A 25,662-nucleotide genomic window follows, 5' to 3' on the forward strand; every position below is an offset into this window, starting at 1 on the left:
TATATATAATTTCTATGGTCAGATTCAAATTCAATATTTAATCTGAATTTCAATATCGAATACACTAATGTCCCATTCACTAACGTCAATTCTCGGTTCTGTGTTGTGACATACATAGATAGCAGTGATACCGAGTACCAGAACGTAGAAAAAGACAGCATGTAAAGGGCGGACGGCGGACAGCGTTGTTCAAGGCGCAACAAAAAAATATTGAGAAAAGAGTAGGCGAACAACGCTGTTTACAAACCTGAGCGTCGACCTTAGTGCCGCTGGTATCGTCCCAAACAACCTTATGTCTCAGATCACCAAGCGGCGAGCTTTTTCCAAGCGTTTCCTTCATCGCTTTGATCACCTTCGATTTATCAACTTTAAAATTCAAACTAGCCGCGATCAGGCTTTCCGGTTTCTGTTTTTTCGACATTGGCTGGTGCCTTTTCGCGAACCAATTGGACGGCGCCATGACAGAAGAAGAGGTGGCTGCTTTTGAGGAACCAGTCAGCTTTTCTTTGGCCTCGTGGAGGATTGACACGTCGAAGCTGTTCGAGCGGAAGCTTTTCAGTCGATTTCTCTTTTGCTCCGTCGTTTTCCCAGACCAATTCGACTTGCTTTCTTCTCGTAAGCTCGCGGCAGAGCTGAGGGGAAAATAGTATTTTAAATAGTAAATAATAAATATCAATCCCATTTATTTGAAAGTATGTGTACAACTTTGAAAATAAAATATTTCACATTTGATGCAGTAATTTTTGAAATTAGTATCTTATTTGAAGGAGATTGAAAATATTTGTATTACAATGATATAACAAGTATTATATAACAATGCAAAAGGTAAAATATTTGATTTCGTGTTTATCAGATTGTTAAAATAGAAATATTTTATTTGGTGGATCGTCATATTGTTCAAGCGGAAACGCACATTTTATTTCTTCGAATGTTAACTTCGAAATTGTATATCTTATTTGAAATGCTATTTTCTTCGAGCAAAGTAAAACCTAAAAATATGAAATAGTATTTGAAATATTTGTTTCGCGAAATAATGCCCACCTCTGGCTCGACGCGTCCTCTCCGCACCGATTGATCTCCGTTGCTGACGACGCTAACGAGCTTAGAATCGATATTAGATCCGTGTTCGAACACACGATACCCGCTGTGCCCGAAGCGCCCAGCGTTCTCGGGATTTCTGAAGCTCGTCTTTGCAGAGGAGACGTCTTCTGGTACTGTGTGTAGCGCTGAGAAGAACTATTGCCTTCTAACGGCTGAATCTCGCACACCTGCTCCGTAGACGTTTTGTACATTTTCATGCGAACCTGAAAACATTCCCATGATTTATTTATTTCGTTTGACGCAACGGAAAATTACGACATCATTCAAGTTGTAACATCCTGTTTTACACGAACGGAGCTACACTTTCTCTGGATTATTCTCTGGATCGTAAGACTGAACATACGACCGACCGACCCATATTCGCCGATTGAAATGTAATTCTGTATTCTGTACAATGCTCTCCCTCTCTCTCTCTCTCTCTCTCACCTTTCTCGGTTTAATTTCCGCGATATTGTCCATGATGTCTAGCTGGAGATTATGCGTGCTTCCACTGTTACTCGGCGGGCCAGATAAACCAGATTTCGAGTCGCGGCGACTAGGTAATATTCTGGTAGCTCCTCCTAGGGGAAATGCGGCGATAGATTCCCGCCGATTACGACCGAATGGAGTCGTCGGCAATTTCGAGATTATTACGACGGAATGCCTTCTGCCGCCGCTAGCTTGCGGAGCTGGCGCTTGAGATAGCGTTGCCAAAAACGCAGCTTCTTTTGACGACGGTCCTGATCCTTCGCCACCGCGCTCGCTCAAGCGTCTCACCTGCAAAATTACCAAACCATTACTTACGAAAAATTACGAAACGAATAGCATACATCAAGCATAAAATTGTGATAGGGTCCCCCCCGACAACCTCGACAATCTGGGTTACAATTTTACGAGCATTGAATGAATTATGGGCGAGCTGAAATGTCAGTGACACGTCGCTGACATTTTTCTCAATTTTCTCAAAAACCGTTTGTTCTACGAAGAAATGTAATAGAACATTAAAAAAAACGCAGCCTGTCCAGATCTACAGATTTTATTTAATGATTTTATTTCTCGACGCGGTCAATAGTTTCGAAGATATTCGAAAAGAAAACCAATTTTACAAAAGTCTCTAGTCTCTAGTCATTGTCAAGCAAGGCAAACGTAGCGAGCGAAAGATTAGAGAAAGATACCTGGGACGCGGTTATCCCGGAAGTACATTGCGGCGTCGGCAAAGAATGTTTTCTGGTTTCCCTCCATGGATATAGCAGATCAGGATTCAAGGATGGTAGATCTGGATCGAGCGATCGCGGAGGTGATTCGTCCCTGCAGTGATCCGCTTCCTCCTCGCCTTGCGCGCTTTCCTCTACAATGATTTGTGGCTCACCAATGCTGCTTCCTGCGCTCAGGCACGAGCTGTTTGATTGCTTCCTCATTGTCCTTGAAAAATTATGCTCTGCGGACAGACAATACGATTATCAAAATAATAGATATTATGGTTTCGATTGGATCGTTACATCAATTGCATATTAATTGAGTTGCGTTTACGTTTATGAAAATTAACGTTGAAGCAGCAAAATCTTGATTATACATTATTAATTTTCTAGTATAACGAACGCTATAGAAATAGATGTAGAGAACGGGTAAATAAACTAATTGTTATAACAGCAAAATTGCTAGATTTGCGTGTGACGCTGTTTTGATTTTGCATCGAGTGAGTGATATATTATTTCACTAAAATATCTTTAATATATATGTCAAAATATGTTCAATATTACAGAACTTTTTGGTTGCAAAATGGATTTGTTTCGAAAATCCGGAAGTCTTCGGATTTATTAAATTTTCGGATTTATTAAAAATCGATCTTGCAACCAAAAATTCTAAAATAATTCTTCACTGTTTTCCGTGCCACTACGTGGAGTGTTGACGAATTTTTTCATAATTTTTCGCGGAGCACACTTCCTTCCAGGAAGACTTAAAATTTAAGTATTTCTAATCTGGTACACTGTCAAATCTAATCACGATTAACTTCCTGAAGCCTGATCCTTTTTCCTGGAAGTTTCGTTTGTCGGAAGCGGAGAAGAATAAAAATGTAGCGACTTCTTCAATTGCGATAAGTAGGTACATACATATGTATATAAACGATTGTCATTATGGAGTAAGCATCATTCGCTTCTAAATCATTTTAGAATACTGACAGTGACAAAATCGACAGAGTTTCATTCCATCGAATATGAAGCTTTTCGCTGTTCTTTGCGTTTTCGTCGTCATTTCCTACGCATCTGCTGCGAGCATTCCGCAAGATGATGGACCGTCTTACGAGTTGAGTAAGTATTAAAAAACTGCACACGAATTATGCTCTATTCCTTCCGTTCTGCTCGACATAAAATTACGCAAAAAATTCATCAACATTCTATCCAATAGCAGCCACGACAGTAAATTATTTCAGAATTTTTGGTCGCAAAATCGACTTTTAGAAAATCCGGAAGCTTAAAATCGTAACAGCAGCATCCCCAACCTCGCTATCTGGGTTACAACGCTATGCTTTATTTCTCCTGTTCTGCTCGACGAAAAATCATGAAAAAATTCATGAACGTTCTACCTAACAGCACCCACGACTGTGAATTATTTCAGAATTTTTGGTCGCAAATCGTCTTTTAAAAGATCCGGCGCGGCGGCCCAAAATTGCCGACGCGACGTTCCAGTACTCTTCGAAGACTTCCGGATTTTTTGAAAAGTCCATTTCGCAACGGAAAATTCTGAAATTATTCACAGCGGTGTGTGCCGCTGGGTAGAATATTCCCGAATTTTTTCGTAATTTTCGTAACTCGAATGTTGACGAATTTGTTTCGTAAAGCCCAGAAAGGGTCTGAATGTTCTGAAAGTCAGTTGCAGAAGAACGCTATTAATTGGTGTTTGTCAGCACGTGTCGATGTATCATACGAAAGATTGAAAATCGGTGAAACAGAAGATTTGATTCTTTCGTTCGAACCATTTGAATGATGCGGAAGAGTAAACGGAGACTTGTTTTGTTTTCAGAGCGCGTAGATGAGCGCGATGCTGACGCCGACGCGTACGCTGATGCGATCTCTGACGCGGTGGCAAGTGCTATAGCCGAAGCTGGTGGATTTGCTGGTCCTAATGCTTTCGCGGGACCGATTGCTTTTGCGGATCCTAAAGCTGCAGCGCTTCCCGACGACGATGTGAACAGTCGACCACGTAGATTCAGCTGCGACGTTCTCTCCTTCACGTCGAAATGGTTCAGCGTGAACCATGCTGCTTGCGCCACTAGGTGCTTGTTCCAAAGACGCAGAGGTGGCAGGTGTCAAAACGGCGTCTGCGTTTGCCGATAATGAAGCACCGCTGCTTCAACGCGGAAATGGTTCTCGGATTTCGTCACTGACTTTGTTTTTTCCCCGTTCGATAAATTGCATTTATTTGATATGTATTGATGATGTTCAAGTTGCCTCGCTTTCACGAACGCTGTGATTATTATTCAATAAACAGTTTTCACTGGAATTTACGATTTGTTATTTTTCTTATGAACAAGGGAGGATCCTGTGTATCCACCGTCACTGTCGAACAAGTAACTTTGGTTTTGTTTTATGAAACGAATTCTAAAGAATATCAAGATTATCAAGATTGTGAATCTGACTGTGGATCGTTATGCAAAATAAAAATGTTCTATATCGATCTGTAGATGTTTATGCATGATAATAAAAATGTTCTGTATTGATCTTCGGATCTTTATGCAAAATTAAAATGTTCTATATTGATCTGCGGATCTTTATGCAAATTAAAATTGTTCTAAATTGATCTGCAGATCTTTATCTTTGTCGCATTAAAAACAACATTGCAATGTCCTGAAAGTTTTCTAATTTTTTACTGTTTTATATATTTCACTCGGTCAGCCAATCCCTTCGTTAATGCATAAAAATCCGCAATCTAGTGATTGTATTCATATAATATTTGTAACATCCTTTAATTTTCGTATTGTTAATTGTGTACTGTTTCACTTCTTCTTCTTCTTATTATTATTATTATTATTATTATTTGTGGACGAACATTTAAATCTACATTCAATCCCAATTTAAATCGAAATTCAAATTCAACTCTCAGCAACCCAATTTAAATCGAAATTCAGATTCAGCTCTCAGCATTTCAATTTATATCGTAATTCAACTTTCAATCATTATATTTAAATCTAAAAATTCAAATTCAACTTTCAATCATTGTGTTTGAATCTAAATTCAAATTCAACTCTTAGCAATCGAATTTAAATCGAAATTCAACTTTCAATTCAACTTTAAAGCGTAAACTTTTATTGTACAGGATGTAACCGGGTGTGGACGGGTGGTACAACTCTAGGCAGGGGATGATTCTACATGTAAATTAGGTCGAAAACAGACAGAATAACATTTTCTCGTTTGGCGCTTCGTTTTAGAAAAGATAGACTTTAAAGATCCGTCAGGTGCGCGTGCCGTGCTTTAGTAATTTAGTATACGCAGGAAGTAGAATCGGTTGGTCATGATCAGACTCGTCAGACAATTCCTATCAATAGCACGTAAATGCACAACTACCGTCTCGCTAAAGTTTGGCCAAGAGAGTATTACGAGCCAGGGTCGCGAGCAGCACGAATGGCCGGCGAACGGTTGTTAACCTGTGAATATGGTCTCAATTTGTTAGCTAAAAAAACGTCTATAAAAGAAAAATCTGTCAGTGTATGTAAATATAAGGTAACAATTATATACTAATAGGTGAATTCGTTGAAAAATGAAAGCGTGTTAACAGAATTTCAAACTTTCGACAGATGTCAGTGCTTCATGGATACATGAATGGGAAAACGAATGATGGGAGATTGTTTCTCGGATGTTCAACTAACTCGAGCCACGAAAATTTTACAATTTATGTAAAGTTTGAAAAATCTAGGTGCACGCGGTAGTGCACCAGCCATGTTCTTGCACTACCTCCTTTTACACGAAACAATTTAGCCGTTTTTTAGAGGCTTATAACTCGGCACTGGAGGCAGATGGAGAGATGTAATTCCGTACAGTTGTTAAATGCTATCATGTCTCAATATTGACAAAACATTAATCTTCTAACATTAGTAGGTTCCGAGATATAGGACCTCAAAAATCGTTAAATTTGTCACTGACTGACTGACTGACTGACTGACTCACAGATCATCAAAACCTTTTGGGTACTTCCCATTGACCTACAAGCTTGAAATTTGGCACACAGGTCTACCATAACAAACCATCGAAGGAATAATTGTCAAAGTTTGAAATTTTACACCTTAAAGGGGTGGTTTGAAAAAGAACATTACGAAATAGGAAATACATTTCTGTTATAAATGCATGAATGCTCGAGATGCTCGCGGCTCTGGCTCGTAAGACTTTCTTTAAGCCAAACTTCAGTGATACGTGGCTGTTGATAGGAATCGTCTGACGAGTCTGATCATGAGCAACCGATTCTGCTTTCTGCGTATACTGAAACAAGCGCACCTGACGGATCTTCAAAGTCTATCTTCACGAAAACGAGGTGCCAAACGAGAAAATGTTATATTCCTTCTTTTCGACTTAATTTACATGTAGAATCATCCCCTGCCTAGAGCTGTACTACCCACATCGTGCTCAGTTGTCCGGCCACACCCTGTACAATCAAAGTTTACGCTTGAAAGTTGAATTTCGATTTAAATTCGATTGCTAAGAGTTGAATTTGAATTTAGATTCAAATACAATGATTGAAAGTTGAATTTGAATTTAGATTCAAATACAATGATTGAAAGTTGAATTTGAATTTAGATTTAAATATAATGATCGAGAGTTGAATTTCGACTTAAATTGGGTTGCTGACAGTTGAATTTGAATATAGATTCAAATCGGGATTGAATGTAGATTTAAATCTTGGTCTCTTCAAATAATAATAATAATAAGAAGAAGAAGAAGAAGAAGAAGAAGAAGAGAGAGAGAGAGACTATAGACATGAACAATACAGTATTAACAATACGAAAATTAAAGGATGTTACAAATCTTATAAATATAATCACTAGATTTGCGTATTTTTATGCATCTACGAAGGTATGGCTGGGTGAAATATAAAACGTTAAAGAATTAGAGAACTTTCAGAACGTTAAAGGATGATATCAATTTTTATCAAACTCCTGCTTCCCACGAACAACGCAGAACATTTTAATTATTTTGCATAAAGATCCGCGCAGATCAATATAGAATAATTTTATTTTGCATAAAGAGAGAGAGAGAGAGAGAGAGAGAGAGAGAGATCCACAGACCAATATACATTTTTATAACCCAATTTAAGTACAATTTGAAATAGAATATTTTTGGGACATCCTGTAGCTTTAATCTGGACATGCAAAATCTGACCGCGATTAACTTCCGTAGTGTTCTGCGTTTTTCCTGGAAGTTCCGCGGTCGGGAGTGGAGAATAATCAAAAAGTGTAGCTTTATCTCCGGATTTGGCTAACTATATAAACAGCAATCGTCCCGATGGAAACATCATTCGCTTCTAAATCGTTTTAAAGTACTGTCAGTGACAATTAACGTTCCATTCCATCAAATATGAAGCTTTTCGCTGTTCTTTGTGTCTTCGTCGCCATTTCCTACGCATCTGCGGCGAGCATTCCGCAAGATGATGGACCGTCTTACGAGTTGAGTAAGTATTAAAAAACTGCACACGAATTATGCTCTATTCCTTCCGTTCTGCTCGACATAAAATTACGAAAAAAATTCATCAACATTCTATCCAATAGCAGCCACGACAGTAAATTATTTCAGAATTTTTGGTCGCAAAATCGACTTTTAGAAAATCCGGAAGCTTGAAATTGTAACAGCAGCGTCCCCAACCTCGCTATCTGGGTTACAACACTATGCTTTATTTCTCCTGTTCTGCTCGACGAAAAATCATGAAAAAATTCATGAACGTTCTACCTAACAGCACCCACGACTGTGAATTATTTCAGAATTTTTGGTCGCAAATCGTCTTTTAAAAGATCCGGCGCGGCGCGGCGCGGCGGCCCAAAATTGCCGACGCGACGTTCCAGTACTCTTCGAAGACTTCCGGATTTTTTAAAAAGTCCATTTCGCAACGGAAAATTCTGAAATTATTCACAGCGGTGTGTGCCGCTGGGTAGAATATTCCCGAATTTTTTCGTAATTTTCGTAACTCGAATGTTGACGAATTTGTTTCGTAAAGCCCAGAAAGGGTCTGAATGTTCTGAAAGTCAGTTGCAGAAGAACGCTATTAATTGGTGTTTGTCAGCACGTGTCGATGTATCATACGAAAGATTGAAAATCGGTGAAACAGAAGATTTGATTTTTTCGTTCGAACCATTTGAATGATGCGGAAGAGTAAACGGAGACTTGTTTTGTTTTCAGAGCGCGTCGATGAGCGCGATGCTGACGCCGACGCGTACGCTGATGCGATCTCTGACGCGGTGGCAAGTGCTATAGCCGAAGCTGGTGGGTTTGCTGGTCCTAATGCTTTCGCGGGACCGATTGCTTTTGCGGATCCTAAAGCTGCAGCGCTTCCCGACGACAATGTGGACAGTCGTCCACGCAGATTCACCTGCGACGTTCTCTCCTTCCAGTCGCAATGGTTCAGTCCTAATCATGCTGCTTGCGCCACCAGGTGCTTGTTCCAAAGACGCAGGGGTGGCAGATGTCAAAACGGCGTCTGCGTCTGCCGATAATGGAGCACCACTGCTTCAACGCGGAAATGGTTCTCTGATTTGGTCTCCGACATTGGTTTTCCCATTGGATACATTTCATTTATTATATTAATGATTGTTCAAGTTTAACATAAGAATGCCTCGCTTTTTCACGAATGCTGTGATTATTCAATAAACAATTTCATCTTGAATTTACGGGCTTTTTCCCATTCAACCAAGCCGGGTCCTGTCTATCCATTACTGTCGACCAACTACATATTTTCAATTTCTTTTATTGTCTTGGAATATTTATCTCCTAAATATATCACAAATAGAATCTTTATGCTAAATAAAAAGAATAAAAATGTTTTGCGTTGATCCGCGCATTTTTATGCAAAATAAAATAGTTCTTTGTCGATCTGTGGTTCTTTATCGAAAGTAATAAAAATGTTCTGCGTTAGTTGTGAGAAGCGGGAGTAGAATAAATAAAAATTGATATCATTCTTGAACGATTTTGTCGCATTCGAAACACAACATTTGTGAACTAACTAGTTATCAATTCCTTTTTGCTTCTGGATCTAAATATTTAGTTTTTTGTCTGTATACTATTTTAGTCGCATATGGGTGGGGTATAACGGTGTGAGTGTACCTTTATAACTTTTCTAATAACTATCCAATAACTTTTGTCCTCTTTATGATAGAAACATGAAAAACAAAGTGGGTTTTTTTATTTATATCGAAAGCCATCTCAATATGATATTATAAATATAGTCATTTTTAAAAATATTGTTGTATCTCTTTTCTCTCCAACATGTCGGAGAGATAAAAAAAAATCAGACCAGGCTGGAAACTTTGAGTGCAAATTTGTGAAACGTTGAAATAGATTTCCAAAAGGTTGAAATTGATTTTGCGAAAGATCGAAATTGACGTGTAAAAGGGTGAATTTGGAGCGCAAAAAACCTATATCTACGAAAATGGTACTGGCAGGAATGAATCGATTCGTGGGTTTCCCAGACGACTCGTTTACGGTTCTGAGAATTCGTTCAATGGGCGAGACTTAATCCCGAAAAGAAATCGAAGGTCGTCCATCTGATAGAATCCTCCCCCTTTTCGCCTACTTTCACGTGGGAAGCGACATCGAGCGCGCGGCTCCATCGCGTTATGAACTTGTTCGGATATTGGTAAAGCGAAGATACGTTTCAGCGAATGAACTCAATTAACTCGGCGAATGGAAGGTAAACGCGCGGTCTATGCCAATAGGAAGTCAATTCTCAAACTCTTCCAGTAATTGGACAATAATTCCAATCCAAACGTTGTCCTGCAGATTGAACGATAATCGATAGTTGCAGATTTGTCGGCAGGAGGCACGTACGTGCAACCTGTCGTATCTCGAGGATTGACAATCGATGACACTTGACAATCCTGTGTTCACTATAGTGAAATACACATCTTCAATTTGAAAAATTTCGCAACAACGTTTCATTTCATCCGCGCAATTTTCCTATAAATGCGTAAAGACCCGCAGTGTAATAACAATAATAATAATAATAATAATAATAACAACAACAACAACAATAGGATTGAATAGAGACGGGCTGCAGAGACACGAGCATTTCAGAAGAAGCCTGTTCTTATGTCAGCGTTATCGATTTTTCGATTTCGGTTTATTTTTATCCGCGAGATCGGCCAACTCTCGCTTTTCTTTGCAGACCATCGGACCGAATGATGTTGTTGCTGGCAAAGCGGCCGAGAGAGCGTTGCGTACACTCGATTCCGAATCTTTTCGAGCGGAACCGGACGAGAGAGCGATGCAGGGGATATTGTCTCGCGATATTAACCACACGCGTTCGTTTCTAATGTATTTCCTAATGGCTGTGTAAACGAACGGAACTCGATTCTCTCGAATAATCTCGGTTGTTACCGGGATCGTCCTTTAAATCCGGAGCCTCCGTTCAAAGTGCCGATACGAATCGATAAGAGTCTCGTCCGCGAGTGTACCGCTCAGAATCGCGGGGATTAAAAACACATTGTCTGCGAGTTTCGAGAACCGGTCGGATTCGGAATGGACGCGATTGGAATTTAAAGTTTCGGCAACCGTGGTGTCTCGATGGTCCGCGAATCATCATGGGACTGAAGTTGTGTTTAGGAGCTTAGCACGTTTGCCGAGCTGAACCCTTTTTGTACCATCTCTCCTGGTGGTGGACTCGACAGCGATTATAATGCGTTGTAAACACCGAGAGATGCGATACAACACGAGAACGAGACACGGTAGGGTCGCTTGAACGCATAGCCGAACATCGCCGAGGATCCCAGAGCAGCAGGCTACCTCGTAAAAGATTTCACCCCCGTGCACAGTATGGCGGACACGGTACATAGTACGTAATTCGTGTAAAGCGGGCGCTTACGAAGGAAACTTTATTCGCAATTTGTCAACCGCAATCCCATCCTTTTCGTAAACTTTCGGGCACGGGTCTCCAACGAGCGGGCGAAACGTGAAACGGTAAAACGGTAAAACGGTAAAAACCTCGGGAGAATCTTGAAATATTGTTATACTTACTAAATCTATTGATTCTTTTTTCCGCGACCAGCGTATCAACGCCTGAACGTTGTTTTTCACTTTATTCAACCGAGCTCGATTAGAATTGAATTTCAACGAAATGGTTGGAACTTGGAATGGTATAAACTAATTGTAATCTACTCGTTAAGTTCTATTGTATTAATGTGTTGTATTTTTTACCGTATATATATATATAAACCTAGTTTTATTAGCTGGCAACTTTATATTGAAACAACAAATTTTTCACCCCTTACCGTTCGAGGTAAGGTTTTTGGATCTAATTATTTCATAAAAGGGGAGACGGAAGTTTAAATGTATTAGATGTCTACGTTTACTTTAATGCTCCAACGTGGACGACAGGAGGACGAACATTTCATTCTATCGTAACTGAAACGAAACGAATAACGCGCATACCGAACGAATTCCATTTGAGCTCTTCGTCGCTTTAATGAACGATTAAACGGAAATCTGCTTGTGCAGCATTAATCTTAAAAAATGACACAGGTACATTTAGCAGCGTTGTAAACAATAATATTCATCGCGGGGTTAGAAAATCTATTTTTCCGTACTGTGGCTTTAATACATTCGATCATCCGCTGTGTTCTAAATTGATCGAGTCCATTAGGAGAAGAGATGAATTTCTATTTTCACTTCTGTCTGGTAGAATTTAGGTAGACATTTTTTATAGACAAGTTACAATGTTTACTCTATAGTTCCATCTTAAATTGTTGTTCCTTCACCTAAATACAGGACCGATACTCGTAGTAAATTGTGCCTTTACACGTCAGGTTTTTTCTTGCGGTTGCCCCTTCCATTGTGAAGGGCAAATTATTCTTTGTTCTCTCTTGTTTTCGAATTCTCCAACAAGTACAATTAAGTCTCGTTCGGTAAACCTCCCTTTAAAGTTGGTAAACGGAGCTCACGGGCCACGGCCTTAATTAGTAAACATAGCTCGCGTGTAAACAGATAAATACCAACACCCCGTTCCCCTATACTCTTTTCCCCCATATAACAACAATCTCAACAGTACTCTACTCTCGCGATAATCTTTTTGCAGGCGTTTGTTCTACGGAAACAACACGCAAAACCCTTTCCAAGCGAACTAGTAAAAGATTTCAAGTCCAATTGGAGGTTCGACGGTTATACAAGTTTAATGTATCAATAATGTTTAACAAATCAGTAATTTTCTGTAGAATCGTCGTTTAAAACGATTTACCTAACCCGGACGAAAGCGATACAGTATTCGTTCGAAACCAGCGCTTTATCCTCGATGATGCACAAAATGAATCACACGGAATGAAAATATTCTAGGTTATAGGATAATTATTGTACAAGTATGTAGGTGACGCTTTATTTTCGGCAAACGCAGGCGCCGTTACTACATACGCCTCCCTTGCGTCCAGAGAACCAGCACCTAACAGCGCAACCAGCATGATTCACGCTGAACCACGCCGTTTGGAAAGAGAGAAAGTCGCAAGTGAATCTGCGTGGTCGACTGTCAACATCGTCGTCGGGAAGAGCTACAGCTTTAGGGTCCGCAAAAGTATTAGGACCAGCAAACCCACCAGCTTCGGCTATAGCACTTGCTACTGCGTCAGAGATCGCATCAGCGTACGCGTCGGCGTCGGCGTCGCGCTCATCTACGCGCTCTGAAAACAAAACAAATCTCCGTTTACTCTTCCGCATCATTCAAATGGTTCGAACGAAAGAATCAAATCTTCTGTTTCACCGATTTTCAATATTTCGTATGATACATCGACACGTGCTGACAAACACCAATTAATAGCGTTCTTCTGCAACTGACTTTCAGAACATTCAGACCCTTTCTGGGCTTTACGAAACAAATTCGTCAACATTCGAGTTACGAAAATTACGAAAAAATTCGGGAATATTCTACCCAGCGGCACACACCGCTGTGAATAATTTCAGAATTTTCCGTTGCGAAATGGACTTTCTAAAAAATCCGGAAGTCTTCGAAGAGTACTGGAACGTCGCGTCGGCAATTTTGGGCCGCCGCGCCGGATCTTTTAAAAGCCGATTTGCGACCAAAAATTCTGAAACAATTCACAGTCGTGAGGTGCTGTTAGGTAGAACGTTCATGAATTTTTTCATGATTTTTCGTCGAGCAGAACAGGAGAAATAAAGCATAGTGTTGTAACCCAGATAGCGAGGTTGGGGACGCTGCTGTTACAATTTCAAGCTTCCGGATTTTCTAAAAGCCGATTTTGCGACCAAAAATTCTGAAATAATTTACTGTCGTGGCTGCTATTGGATAGAATGTTGATGAATTTTTTTCGTAATTTTATGTCGAGCAGAACGGAAGGAATAGAGCATAATTCGTGTGCAGTTTTTTTAATACTTACTCAACTCGTAAGACGGTCCATCATCTTGCGGAATGCTCGCCGCAGATGCGTAGGAAATGGCGACGAAGACACAAAGAACAGCGAAAAGCTTCATATTTGATGGAATGGAACGTTAATTGTCACTGACAGTACTTTAAAACGATTTAGAAGCGAATGATGTTTCCATCGGGAAGATTGCTGTTTATATAGTTAGCCAAATCCGGAGATAATGCTGCATTTTTTATTTTTCTCCATTTCCGAGCCGCGAAACTTCCTGGAAAAACGGAAAACGCTCCGGAAGTTAACCGTGATTAGGTTTGACATGTCCAGATTGAGAAGCCAAAATTGTTGTACCATCTTGACAGAAATGATCGTCAAGGTCACTGCCAGTAACTTTCTTTTGTACGGAAGTGTTTCCTTATAATCTTAAGAAAAATCGATTTCCTCAGCTTCGAGACGCTTAACTCACCCTAACTAATTTATTTAAGAAACGATACCACATACACGAGTCTACGGCCTTTCCAGTTAATATTCTCAGCTTACGGAAAGATCTAACTTTAACCACGAGATTCCACGAAATGAACATTTTTCAATTGATTCCAGCTATTACGTATACAGAAACGGCCCCCACGGCATCATATATTATTACTAATTACTATACGTATAATACTATTTCAAATAATAATATCGTAAACAATAGAAATGTTTTAACTTTCCACTTAATTCTCAGCTTACGGAACGAGATCTAACTTTAACCTATTCCACGAGATGAACCTTTTTCTAATTAATTCCAGCTATTATACAGAAACGCGGCCCACTGCGCGACGTATTAAACAAAATGGAAGGAGAAATGAAAAGGTCGAGCCGCACGATATTAATTTCACGTTAAACAATGCCGATACCAACGCAACTGCCTACCTTTTTACTTTTTACCTTTGATATTAACGCGTTTCCGCAATAGGAGGAGGGTGACTTTCGTTCGACTCCGGGGCGCGGGGGTTGGGATGGAGGCTGGGTGAGAGAAAAAAAAATCTGAAACCAATTCCGTTTCCCTTTCCTATCCCCCTCCGACCCTTCGATTGGAACGTAGCCGAGCGAACTGAAACGACCGGGAACATCCACGAAAACAACTACAAGAAAATCCAACGAATCCGATCGAGCGAAACTAGAAACAACGTGAACGTTTCGCGAACAACAATCCAGTCGGCTAAACGAAAATATTCGGACACAATATCGTGTTGTGTTCACAGTTTACAGGTATTTAAATTTAAAGTTGAACGGAAGACAAAAACTTGAAAGGAAAATGTTGTTCAGAAGGATGGATTTGGGAATATTTTTATATTACTCCTCATTTATTCGAACTATTAATATACATATTTTCATCTAACTTCTGCTCCTTGGAAGTAATCGAGAAAATTTATATTTTTTAAATATATATGATAAATGTAATGCAAAGCAATGAAGATATCGGAAGAATTTCGCAACATTTTACACGTATTGTTTGTTACCACGTTTTTTAATATCAATTAGAACTATTTGGATTTAACTCCTAATCGAGGAAATTCATATACAATTTTGCATAAAGTACTGCAGTCTATTTACGATGCTTTCCGTGTTCATGGGAGCTCTGTGACCTAATTTTCGAGCAATTATAAACTTTTATAACTGCTGACACTGTTCAGGTGAATACTGTTACATAAATCGTGCTATTTGCGATTTATAAATGCATCGTGATGGCGTCAATAATTATGTATAATATTTACAAAATCGGACAAAATATGTCCACTTGAAAAACTCATTAAGAAAATAGTAAAATAACATTTTATTTATTAGCAAATTGCAATCTTTTAATTTAATGTTATTTTATTACTTGAACAAAATGTCTCTGGGTTCAAAGGTTTAAATAAATATTGTAAACGTTATAAATGTTAAACGATTTTACTCTCAGTCAGTCCTTATAATAAAACCATGGAATTCATACAATGTTAATGTTTCTTTTATACAATTTAATTTAATTCTTGTTTAACTTTTTGCTTTATAATATTGGATCAAACATAATAATTTACTGAATTCATCTTTGTTATTCATTTCTGTTAGGCTTGAGATTAAATACTATTGCCTTTCTCAGTCGTCGTTATTTAACCATTAGTGAAAATATAGCCAAACAAACGATGTGAACATCCTTTTTTTTCTAAGAAATTATGAACAACAAACGACAAAAGAAGATCGTCGTCGCAGCTGTAAAGAAAAGCTTATTGCGAGAGATAAGGAATGCTATAATAAGGAAGTCTATTATTATAACTACTTACGTGGAAGTTCTAAAAGAAATCATTATTGATAGATAATGATGATATATATGTATCTACAAGCTAGGGATTGCCCTTAAATATAAACTAAAAATTGTTGCTTCAAAAAAATGTATCAGAAGACCCCCAGCCATTTATCCTTGATTTTTATCAAACCAATAAAATAAAAATGTAGTCGTAGTTATGTATCAAAGTGATAACTCCTGATGACCTTGATAACTCCGAAAAAAATGGCCTTCGGAAAAAAATATTCGTGCCATATATTTGGTCCATTGACACCATTGCACGTTGCGTAACAAATATTTTTTGCATCGCAATAACCTGAAGAGATATTTAGGTGACCCGTTTTAGACGAAACACCCTGTGCCCTGTATACGTATAGTGTGTGTATAGAATAAGTATTATACAATTATTATCAACTGTGATTAAAATTGTTAAGACAAAAACCAATTTTTACTTCGCATTAAAATCCGCAGTCTAGTCACCAGAGTGTCACCATAGAATTGTCAAGTGGATAAAGTGGATAAAGTGGAAAGTTGAAAGTCAGGTCGTTTTATTGTGGAGAAGTTAAAAGGGGAAAAATGTTAATTAGAGAAATACCATTCAGGCTCCGACCCGAAAGACATTTCGCAAATCGATTTCCATTAGCATGCCGTTCTAGCACTTCTAGCGCGTTAAGCCTGGCGGACCAGCTTCTTCTCGATATCCTATTCGCGACAGTGTTCCTCTCTATCTTCAGCGAACCATGAAAACTCCTACTTTTTGCGATTCCCTCGAAATTCCCTCGAAAATTAATTCCAAGGAAGAGGATAATGCTCTTTCGCCACATTTTCGGTGGAAAGTCGAAGTCAGAAAATTAGGTATTGTTCGCGAGTACCAGTTTTCTATGCAGTTTAGTCGAATTTAACAAAGCAGAACTAGAAGTCCCGACGGATTCCATCTTGAAATGTTTATTGCGTCAAGTTTAACCTATGTATACATAGAAGGAATTCTGACAAGAATCAGCTGCTAGTATGTGCTATCCTGCCTTTTGCAATTTTTTCAAGTTACCTGTCGTTTCTCTCCGCGTCGATTTATTTTGATGAAATTTTCAGATTATTTTCGATACAGGCACACACGAAAAAGTTGTGAACAACAACTTTTACTATTTCCTGTACAACTCCGACCGATTGGAATTTTTTAAAGATTCTTTCCCACTCGGGGTGTAGGCAAATAATTGTTTTATTCATATTTTCTAAAAAGGATCCAAGTAGTATGGTCCAACATTGAAAAAGTTGTCGTCCTTTTAAGAGTGTCCGAATATATTAATAAAATTTCGAATTTAATGTCGACAGTTAAATCGGTTCGGACAGAAATCGCAGGGACTAAATTGAAATTAGAATTCAACATCTGCAGCGATTATTTTGTTTTTCCATAGAGACGAAAAAATTCGAGTGCTGCCATTCGAATGTCGACAATAATTCTTATTGGACAATATTTAGTCTCGTCGCTTTCATCCCTTGACATAAAATTTCGAATTTGACGCCGGCAGAGGTATTTCAACTTGAAAATCAATCATTTCTTCCAATCTATCGTAATTTCATTCTACATACATATGTATACATATGATTCTCCTCATTTCACGGATATGAAATTGGAATTTTTTAAAGATTCTTTCCCGATCGGGGTGTAGGAAAGTATGAAAGTAATTGTTCTAGCTGACGATGGCCGCCCGGGATGTATTAATACATCTCGTTCGGCATTTCTATACATAGAAATATGGCAATTATGTTTCCTCTGGCACGTTCCTGATGTATTACATTTGCAATTTGATCACGGCTTTGGTGGTAATCGGCTCGTGCCAATATTTGGCAGCCCGTTGTGTTCCGTTATCTATTGTTCCCGATATTACTCGTTCCAATACCATTGTTACCATTACTATTATATTCCATTTGGTCTTCGCCGAACATACAGGGCGCGATATTTACACGAGACATGCAAACATCTACGATTTCGATTTGCATTGTTTTATGAATTACAGTAGGTAATATATCTCGATAACTCGACCTGTGAAAACTACAGGACCGAAATCGTTGAATGATATCATTTTTGTCGAGAGAAAATGAAATACCGCGTATTTTAGTCCGATTGGAAAAAAAATACCGCGGTAAAACGTACACGAGCAGCAGTAATAGGTACATTTACCCTAGTCAATCGAATTGGATACATATGTATGTACATCGCGTTTCGATTGAAGCGTTGAATGCAACAATGCAGGGGACACTGAAGAATACAACACATCGGACGTTAAAGATCAAAGCAGGCATTCCGCAAGGACAAGAGGTTCTACATGCCGCAGAACACGCGACAAGCGTTTCTTGATTCGATGAAATGCTGCCTTTGCTCGCGTTTGCCTATTAGTAGCACAATGCAATCAAGAGACGTACTTGGACCTCAAAGCCGTGGTGGGAAGCTCGGTAAACATAGAGATCTGGTACCTGTTTAGGTCTCGCTCTCGAATTATTCTTACGTTTATGCCATCAACATGAGCCGTCTACGTTCTCTCGAAATTTCTATTATACGTTACAATATTAAAAATGTTGCTGTCTAAGCAATTCCTACACGTTTAAGTATTGTTACGAGGTATGTATGATTTTGACATCCATAAAATGAGAAAATCATACGCAATGGAATTATTCCAGATTGGAGGAAATGTTTAATGTTTCAGTTAAAATAGTTCTGACATCAAATTCGAAACTTTATTTTAAGGGATGGAAGCGACGAAACCGAATATTGTCCGATAAGAATTATTGTCAACATTCGAATGGTTCCACTCGAATTTTCTCCTCTCTATGGAAAACAAATAATCGCTGACTGCCATACTTTGATCATCGCTATACCCTGCGCCCTCGTTCTCCTAATATCTGGCACGCAAGTTCAGTAAAAACCACCAAGTGAAGAGATTGCAGTACCAACCAATATAACCCAGACATAATCTGTCTGTAATCCCGAAGCTGCCAACCGGAGTAACCCAGAAGTATTTACTCTAATAAATTCGTTTATGAACGAAGGTTGATTTATCTCTCTCTCTCTCTCTCTCGTCCAGATTCCAACGCCGATATAATTCTCGTTGGGAACACGATTACGAAGGAAGAACTATGTGCAGCGCGGCGTTTCCCTTCCGGGTGCAGTTTACTGCACCGGCGGCGGCCGGGTTCTATGTGTTTATTGATTTTCGTGGAATATATATGCGTCTTGCATGTTTTTGTTGTTCGGCATCGTACAATGGCATGACCACTGTACTATACGCTACGCCTTTTCATTTCGTTTGTTCGTGGAAATGGTGTTTGGCCTATTAAAGTCCGCCATCTTGATTGGTGCTCCGATCACGTAATGTATTTTACGTGTTTTGCTCTCCACAACGGTGCAGTCCACATTGGTTACAAAGAAAATTATGTCGGAGCAATAAATAAGAATGTTTAAGCTTCTACGCACGATGAAGTTTTGTCGTTGACAAAACACGAATTTGACCCAGGGGGGGAGGGGGAGTACTGTGACAAGTACCACCCGTCATTGCAGGGGTATCGTAGGCACGAATCGTGTCACGTCGTGCTTCATCTCGTAGAGTCAACCAACTGCCAGTGAGATCAGGCTAAAGTTCCGCTTCTCTTCTGTTAGATTTTGCGTTGACACAACGACGGCGCGGCGCGGCGCAACAAGACACGGTGACCAGCGCAATCCCGCCAAAAGAGGCACGCGGCAAAACAACCAAAAAGAGGGCGCAGCGATCACACTCGACATTATATGGGCCGGGCGCATTTCCAACACCTTGACATCAAGGTTAAGGGGGCCGTCTCCTAGCAGATGACGGTCGCGCGTGAACACTCACACACCGCTAGAGTACACTCACACACCGCTAGACCACGTATACGTACGCGAGAATTGCTAGGATCAGGGAAATGCGTTCTGATTTCTCGATAATGCAAAGACGGGGGTTTTTATTAGTCAAAATCGCTAGATAAAAGATCAATCTAGTGCGCTGTTTGCTTCAAAAGTCGTTCTTTTACGTTTCCGAGCAATGATTTTGCAATATTCGGCTGCATGTTGCCCGTCGGAGAGGCTAGTACGCCGGCGTGACTGCAGCGCCATCTAACGGGCAACATGCGACGGGCAACATGCAGCCGAATATTGCAAAATCATTGCTCGGAAACGTAAAAGAACGACTTTTGAAGCAAACAGCGCACTAGATTGATCTTTTATCTAGCGATTTTGACTAATAAAAACCCCCGTCTTTGCATTATCGAGAAATCAGAACGCATTTCCCTGATCCTAGCAATTCTCGCGTACGTATACGTGGTCTAGCGGTGTGTGAGTGTACTCTAGCGGTGTGTGAGTGTTCACGCGCGACCGTCATCTGCTAGGAGACGGCCCCCTTAACCGTACAGATTCCGCAAGGGATCAAGTCAATTTTTATATTATTCCTGCCTTCCACAATCGATGCAAAACATTTTCCATTTTGCATAAAGATTCGTAGTCTAGTAATCATTAATGGATTAATTGCATCAGCCAGAGCCTGGAAACGATAAAATTCAACCCTGTACCATATACTATACTATACTATCAATTACATACTTAATGAGTATTGAAAATAAATGTGAACTATAAACATTTCCCGTTTGCTTTCAATAAATTAATAACGACGAAGCTTTATGAACGTGACTGTAAATGGCATTTTAAGGGGAAGCATTAGTAAGCTGAAACAGCTCGTTGAAAATAATTCCAATGAATACACTAATTGACGATGAAAAATTTCAGATCTGAAGGGCACTGGTTCAGAGAACATTTTTTTTTATATACTTTTGTATTATTTTTTTAAAATGATACTAAGAAAGATATAATTCGAACTGCATTAAGTTTTGTTGTAAATGCATCAAATCTGCAGCCTACTAATTATACGTATAGTATATGTATTATAATTAGGCAGCGGATCTGATCTTTATGAAAAATAGAAATTGTCTGCACAGATCGCAAGAAGTAGAAATTAAATTGAATGTTATTTGTGATTTGAATAGAGGAGGAATAGAATAATCTATTGAGGTCGTCTTGAATTTTTAAAATTTTTCAACAATTTTCAATTTCGTCTATTAATTATAATCATATAACCACAGAAAGAAGACCTTCTTCATCAATTTTAATAGATTGAAATTAATGTTCATATATTGATAGTCGAAAATTTGTTTGATTCCTCCGGCATTTGAAATCGTATTTACTCATTGTCAGTTTTGTCATAGACGCATCAAATCCTCAGTCTACTAATTATAATTACTTATATTTTCCTAATTATATATCGAAGCAGTATTCCAATGAATCGGCCATCCTCGAATGCGATTCCTTCAAAGATATCGAGTGATATCCAATAAACCAAAGACCTGGTGAGTGCAGCTTTAGATAGTGTATCGATCGTGCTCCTCGACCACGTTTCACCCTTACACAGCTACGAAGTTAAAGAGCGTGTATAGAAAGTAGCCGCGGCCGTTTTCTTATCCAGCCAAGAAACAGTGTGATTAAATTTCGCGCGATTTGAATTTCATTCAACTGTCGATAAGAAATTTTACATTTCAATTTCAAACGATGAAATCGAGGAGACTGAATCTTCTCCAGTGCGAACTATTTTTTGGCATTCTAATGGTTCTGTTAAAATCGTTTTATTCTCTATGGAAAAACACAATAATCACAGTGCAGGAATTGAATTCAAATTCCAATTTAATATCTGCAATTTCCGTCTGAATTGATTTAATAGTCAATATTCAATTCTACATTTTATTTTAAGGGATGAAAATGTTGGAACAGAATATTACTTCAATAAAAATTGTTAATTCCAAATATTATAATAGTCGGATGAAAAATGTTGTTACCTACTATTTAAGCAAAAATAATAATTTTATCAGCTAACTGCAGATGGCGAATTCAAATTTCAATTTAATCCCTGCAATTTCCATGCGAATTGATTTGATCGTAGCCATCAAATTCAGAATTTTTATTTTAACCAAATCAAGAATAGAAATGATTGTTTGAATAACATGCTGCTCCATTTTGCAAGGAATTCGCATCTCAAATTTAATACCATTATTTACGACTGGCCAAAATTGTATTTTCCAGTATGTATAACTCAATATCAAGTTAAAATCGGAAGTATCTAAAACGACCTTAACCATTTTAAAAGTTTTCGAGGGGTGACTCTCTCTCTCTCTCTCTCTCTCTCAACGTGGCGTGGAATCGAAAAGTTTCGCCATTTTGATCAAATTTGTGATTTATGATCGCGCGAGGTAGTTCTGGGAAAGTTGGAAATGAATCGCGTCTTCCTCGACGTTGAATCGATAAAATTATGGTTCTGGCTGCGGAAGAACATAAAAGTTTTTATTACGGCAATTAAAACGAACCGCGAAGAAATATTTATCGAGGAACCTTTTAATTGAATGTTTAGTTGCATACAATAATTTTCTAATTTGTACCGTAAGAAATTCTGAAAAAATTACAAAGTTTCATTCGACAACGGATTGAATAAAAATATAAAATTTCTTGATTATTTGAGGCGGTGCGGTAGGTAAGTACATACATTGTATGTATGTATATACTGTATACATACAGAGACAGGGTGAGTCACCTAGCGTTATCTGCTCAAATATCTTTGTTGTTTTCAAAAACACGTTAAATGTCTCGAGGATAAAGTTGAATGGTAAAATGGGTCTCATACGACAACAAAAAATTTTTGTTTTTAAATAATTTTTTTTAGAGATATATCAAGGTCGCCTTCATTTTTTTAAACGGAACCACCCTTTTTTAAACATCTACAATAATCGTCCCTTTCATTACGAATTCAGAGACTATAATTACTCAAGGTCATATTCACAAGGTCACGGACAGAACAAACATAATGAACTCCCGATTACATAGTAGTGATTTGTGAAACTGAAATTTCTGTCGGGCCAGAACTCTTATTACGCTACTTTGACTCATGCTTGCTTCTGGGGCCTAGGGCAATTGCTCTCGTACTCATTTGTGGATCGACAGTTAAAGCTGCCAAGTTGTAAAGTTGTGAAGTTGTAAAAATTGTGAAATTGCAATATTGTAAAGTTGTAAAGTTGCAAAATTGTCAACTTGTAAATTTGCACAATAGTAGAATTGGAAAATTGTATCAATCCATACAATTGTAAGATTGTGGAATTGAAAAATTCTCAAGTTGTTGAGTTGTTAAGTTGTAAAATTGTAAAATTGTACAATTGTAAAATTGTACAATTGTAAAATTGTACAATTATAAAACTGTAAAATTGAAACAGAAGACTGCGCACAACACAGTGCGACAGAAATGATGAACAATTTTGTTTCCTATTAGTTGAACTATTTTTCCCCAGGTGTCTGCCAGCAAACTAGGGCTTGATCTTCTCGAAATAGGGTCACCTTTACCAGAAGTGCATGTGTCGATAAGTTGAAGTCAATACAAGCTCTATTGAGAACGCTCAAGATCTTTCACTTCGGCGAATCGTTAATTTCTTTGATTGGAGAGACACTCGGTACAAATTGTGTCGCGTTTGCTTCGTCTCCGTCCAAGTCTCGGTTACAAAATGGAACAACACGCAGAAGCGGAAAGATTCGAAGCTGAAGTTAACGCGCTCGATCGTGGTTTACGTAACGTTTTATTTAACTACATTCGGACAGGGGAAATTGGATTGAACTTGGAGTTGTAGATCGTCCAGACATGGAAGGACATTGCCGGAGTAACAGGATTTACTAGAACGTGGTTTCTGCGTTCTGCGTTTGCAGTTGCTATAATTCATTGCCAGCGAGCAGGATTGTTACATTCTGCGTTCAACGTAACTCTCGAATTGAATGCCATCGTTTCAAGTTCGGTTTCGCGGTAAATTAGACCGCGGCCATTTGATCTTGGATTCTTAAAATGCAGATCATTGTTCATAATTTTATAATATGATACATATTCAAATGTGAACTATTAAAATAAAACAAGAGAATGTTTCATGAATCGTTTACTTGGGTATTTTAATCGACTAGAAAGAATTCATTCGAATATATATATTTTACATAATTAAAATGAACTTATTCAAAAATTACACTGTCCAACACCAAATTTGTTTTCAATATACTGTTGGGTCCTTCTTATAGAGTTTTTTGCGCTGATTCCGAATTTGTCCTTAATTTTGCTCCTACACGCACAGTTTCTGAAAAACATGGCTTTGAAAAAAAAAAACATATTTTTCAACTTTAAACAAATACTGTGATGTTATTATAAAAGATATTGAATTGTTCTTTACAGCAAAAGATTCTGTATACTTTCCCGAATACAATGATATCCAATATTAATACATTATGATTGTTTAAACATGTTTACACAATGATTAAAGACGGAGAGACGCCACTTTTGCACCAATTTCTGAGGATATTTTTGAATTTATCTCAAAAAATTAGGGTCCAGCGGAAAATCGAACTATACCACGCGATAGAGCAGACTTTTATCTCTCCGTCTTTAATCATTGTTTAAACATGTTTAAACAATCATAATGTAGTGATATTGGATATCATTGTAGTCGGGAAAGTCTACAGAATCTTTTGCTGTAAAGAACAATTCAATATCTTTTATAATAACATCACAGTATTTGTTTAAAGTTGAAAAATATGTTTTTTTTTCAAAGCCATGTTTTTCAAAAACTGTGCGTATAGGAGCAAAATTAAGGACAAATTCGGAATCAGCGCAGAAAACTCTATAAGAAGGACCCAACAGTATATTGAAATCATAAAAAAAGTTGAAATTTGTTGGACAGTGTTATTGAATAGAATGTATTCGAATGTTTGATCCCCCCCAACGAAAAAGAATTTATTCGACTGAATAGAATGTGTTCGATCGAATATATCATTCCATTAAAAAGAATGTATCCGAATATTTAATTCGACCAGAAAGAAAACGACTAAAAACAATTCATTCGAGTGAACAGAATGTATTCGAACGTTATTTGAATACTTTGTTTGACTAGAAAGAATTTTATCGAATATTTTGATCCGCCAAAAAAGAATTTACTCGACTACAAATAAAACTATTTATGTTGGATTTTAAATATTCGCCGTAAAAAGAATAATGAACGTCTTCCTTTAACAATTTCAACACATTTTAACACAACAACAGTTATCGTTCTGTATTTCAGCTATTCGAGTTTGAAAGTCAATGAGAATACTTCTAATTAACACAGAATATGTTGATCGCAATAGGGTTTCCCGGATCAACAAGTTTTATACGGAAAAAAAGTTAACGTTCGCCCAACGCATCTGTTAGAAACTGTACCTGCGTTTCCCATGGAACAATTTCACGCGTAATCGCTCGATGAAATTGTTCGGGATTAACTGTGACCTCTACGACGCGACGCAAAGTTAAATCTAAATCTAGCAAGTTCATTTGAAAACAATTATACGCCGCGAGAGTACACTGTCATTAGTAAAACAATACATTAAGAAGTGTGTTGCGTAGTTGTTCAGAACAGGTGGAGTATATTATGGTTTCTACTTTGTACAGATGTGGGAAGGGCGGGGGGGGAGGGGATTGGAAGTTATAAGCGTCCTCGAACTTGCGTTATTGCAGAGTAGATCACGGGGATATAAATTAGCGTAACGGGCAAGTGTCGTACATAATGTATAATGATAATTTGAAGAGAACTTCCCGTGCAATTTAGGTATTATAAGGTA

At 38.3% G+C, this 25,662-nt stretch overlaps 3 protein-coding genes across 10 annotated transcripts in view; 2 read left to right on the forward strand and 1 right to left on the reverse strand.

Moving 5' to 3' along the window:
- The window catches only part of LOC143216820 (uncharacterized), a 42,131-nt gene that overhangs the window by 3,960 nt on the left and 12,509 nt on the right, over positions 1 to 25,662 (reverse strand). For 4 of the 8 annotated variants that reach the window (XM_076440290.1, XM_076440291.1, XM_076440289.1 and 1 more), the window contains exons 2-5: positions 2,256 to 2,518; positions 1,528 to 1,857; positions 1,042 to 1,304; positions 248 to 632 (exon numbers count right to left, since the gene is read on the reverse strand). In XM_076440290.1, coding sequence (XP_076296405.1) covers positions 248 to 632; positions 1,042 to 1,304; positions 1,528 to 1,857; positions 2,256 to 2,498 — 1,221 coding nt within the window. In that variant the 5' untranslated portion in view covers positions 2,499 to 2,518. Of the gene's footprint in view, positions 1 to 247; positions 633 to 1,041; positions 1,305 to 1,527; positions 1,858 to 2,255; positions 2,519 to 4,054; positions 4,202 to 13,651; positions 13,905 to 18,891; positions 19,770 to 25,662 lie in introns of those variants that run through there. The other 4 variants (XM_076440286.1, XM_076440288.1, XM_076440293.1 and 1 more) reach the window with 3 other exon arrangements.
- Positions 3,230 to 4,415, forward strand: Def2 (defensin 2). The gene is made up of 2 exons (XM_076440329.1): positions 3,230 to 3,389; positions 4,102 to 4,415. Exons 1-2 carry the CDS (start codon positions 3,296 to 3,298, stop codon positions 4,413 to 4,415), a joined length of 408 nt encoding a protein of 135 aa, XP_076296444.1. The 5' UTR covers positions 3,230 to 3,295.
- On the forward strand, positions 7,576 to 8,943 carry LOC143216838 (uncharacterized). The gene is made up of 2 exons (XM_076440328.1): positions 7,576 to 7,737; positions 8,460 to 8,943. The coding sequence occupies exons 1-2, from the start codon at positions 7,644 to 7,646 to the stop codon at positions 8,771 to 8,773; spliced, it is 408 nt and encodes a 135-aa protein (XP_076296443.1). The 5' UTR covers positions 7,576 to 7,643; the 3' UTR covers positions 8,774 to 8,943.

Source organism: Lasioglossum baleicum, chromosome 16 (assembly GCF_051020765.1).
Source record: "Lasioglossum baleicum chromosome 16, iyLasBale1, whole genome shotgun sequence".
Classification (NCBI taxonomy): Eukaryota; Metazoa; Arthropoda; class Insecta; order Hymenoptera; family Halictidae; genus Lasioglossum; species Lasioglossum baleicum.